Below are 2947 nucleotides of genomic sequence, written 5' to 3'. Positions count from 1 at the left end.
AAGCTTAGACATGAAATATATATATTATATACAAGTCTAAATTGAAAACTACGTTCAAATCTATGATTGCGTTGGATAAAAACCGCAATTTTTATACGTGTTCATATAAAACAAATTTCGTTATAGAAGGGTCTAAAGATATATATGTATATAGATACAATCTAGATGTAGATCTGGTGTACAAAAAAATATTGACGCATAACATCTGGTCCTCAAGTTTATTGTTTTCTGTTTAGTATTAAATTTATTTAAAGATCCATTTTGTTACATTTCGTGATCAAATTTATTTGGTAATCGCCAATGGTAGTCAGCAGGGTTAAAGAATATCAGTTGTTTAACCTGTTAGTCAAATGCGTTTCATTTAAATATACTTTTTCACTTTTTTGGTCTTTTGGAAAATGTTGTTTGTGGTGTATTTAGACCCTTCTACAACGAACTTTGTTTTACATGCACACGTATAAAAATTGTGGCTTTTATCCAACGCAATAATAGGTTTGAACGTAGTTTTCAATTTAGAATTGTTTATATATAGATACATATTCCATATTCAAATTTAATTTTACAATGATTATAATAGCTAATTTCACTAAAACAAAATCCGTTTATTAGTACCAGTAAACAAATATTGAACTTCTGACAACTAGATATAAGATCTGTCTTTTTACCAAAATAACAATTCACAAAAAATACCGAACTCTGAGGAAAATTCTAAAATAAATGTCCAAAGCAAATGGCAACATCAAAACCTCAGACACATTTTACGAATGAATTACAACTGTCATATTCCAGACTTGGTAAAGGCATTTTCTTATGTAGAAAATGGTTATCAAACCTGATTGTATTGCAAGCTAAACTTATCATTCAACGATTTATAAACAAAACAAAGAGATATAATCAGTAAAAATGTCAAAGATAGGGGTAAAACAGTCGGTGAATTATTTGTGAAATGACTAAATCGCAAAAGTTATATTGTTTCAATATACGTATTTCTGAACAATCACAACACAATACAATTGGTCATCTGTACCTATTATGAATGCTCTTTTTAATGAACAATATAACCATTGACCGTATTTGTTTCTAGGAAATAGATATTTACATACATTAACTTCAATTGGTAAGACGGAAATGCGTGTTGACATTCAAAATTTCAAAGGGGAAAGAAGGTTTGCTAAATATACAACATTCAAGGTTGGAGATGCCTTATCTAAATACAAATTGACTATTGGTGGTTTTACTGGTAACGTTCGTAAGTAGGCCAGGTTTTTAAATAATTCAAAAATTAAATCGACACATATCCGCATATCAATATTCAATGTTTCGAGTTAATTGTTCTAAAATTAGTATGGAATTATATCAATGACTACTGAGCAAAGGATTTATTCAGTTTCATTTATATAGGTAAAGTTTATCATGTGAATCTGCTTTAATAATTTGCTTTATCGAATAAAAAAGATTCAATTTTCTTCTCGTAGATTGATTTCGAAATACAAACGTTAATACCTTAGTTTAGAATCGTAACTGAATATAAGGAGCATCAAGCAAGAACTATGCTTTGAAAATCCGAACTTTTTATAGTTAAAATTAAATATCTAAAAAACCTTGCAATTCATGCGCGTAAAACTAAAATAAAATAAAATAAAAATAAGTCACCCAATACGATGTGTATGTGACTCATCTTACTAACGACATGCTAACTGATACACATGAGTCATATTGAATAATATGTTGAATACACAAATTTTTGAACCAAAAAATGATCGTGTCAATCAATCTTTTTTTTTTTTCATTCTCCGATTATAGAAGATTTGAAAACACGTTATGAAGTACTTATTTAAACAGTTTAAAATCAAGGAATTGAAATTGAAACTTTAAGTTGAAATAGCATGAGTTAAGGAACAAACTAAGCTAAAAATATTGATGGATTATGAAGCTCCTTTACGAGATGATTAATTTTTAGAAAATGTAAAACGCTGATTCGGACTTTTATCGTATATTTACATTGGAACTATTTGGATCTCATATCAAAAGAATAGAAATCTAGAATCTGTTTAATTTTTAGTAAATTACTTGTAAGAGCTTTTGAATTCCTATATAAAAAAAAGAGTGTTATGGGCAAAATACTTTACCCTGTATTGAAGAAAAACAACCAAGGAGTTCGAACATCTGACAAAAATTCTGAAATTTCAACTAAGTACACCCTTGCGTTCTCTACAATGTAGCTGCTATTTTGTATTTCAGCTGATGCATTTGCATCGGGAAATCATAACGGACAGAAATTTACAACATCTGATAATGATAACGACCAGAAATCTGGAAATTGTGCAACGGAACAAAATAGAGGTGGAGGTGGATGGTGGTTTAGCAGATGTGAAATGGTTTGCTTTACTTTTCCGTATGCAAACAATACGAAAGGGATCACTGGTAACGGATTGATTCAGTGGGAATATTGGAAGGGTTCTACTTATTCATTGAAATATGCGTCGATGATGATACGTAGAGTTTAAGACTAAGAATAAACAAATCTGTCAAACTTTTTATTGTTAATTTATTATTTCAACGGATCAAATGTCATATATTATCAAGTCTAAGGAATCTTTTTCTGATATGATAATACGAAGTTTTAACAGAACAGTTTCTGTCAACATCACATTCAGATTATAATTTCAAATTGGTCATTCATAATGAACAGGAAAAAAGTACATATAGTACTTAGAACAGGCATGTTCCTATGCAGAACCTGGTTTTATAGCTAGTTAAGGTCGCAAGAAACAAAAAATTGTCTATTGCATACACTTTGTTAAAATTATACATACTACTTATTGAAACCAAGATACTTTAATCTGTTACACTTGCTATAATGGTACTGAAGGAAAATCCTTAACCGTATTTAAAATTGTGTATTGGAGGATATTATTATGGTAGCTTATTTTTCTCATAATCAATT

General features: G+C 29.3%; 1 protein-coding gene across 1 annotated transcript; it reads left to right on the top strand.

Moving 5' to 3' along the window:
* The first annotated feature begins 1128 nt into the window (after positions 1-1128).
* LOC134697648 (ryncolin-1-like) lies at positions 1129-2507 on the top strand. The gene is made up of 2 exons (XM_063559931.1): positions 1129-1249; positions 2242-2507. Exons 1-2 carry the CDS (start codon positions 1129-1131, stop codon positions 2505-2507), a joined length of 387 nt encoding a protein of 128 aa, XP_063416001.1.
* The last annotated feature ends 440 nt before the right edge of the window (positions 2508-2947 follow it).

Source organism: Mytilus trossulus, chromosome 14, assembly GCF_036588685.1.
Source record: "Mytilus trossulus isolate FHL-02 chromosome 14, PNRI_Mtr1.1.1.hap1, whole genome shotgun sequence".
In the NCBI taxonomy this organism is placed as follows: Eukaryota; Metazoa; Mollusca; class Bivalvia; order Mytilida; family Mytilidae; genus Mytilus; species Mytilus trossulus.
This window is presented reverse-complemented; position numbering and strand designations above follow the sequence as displayed.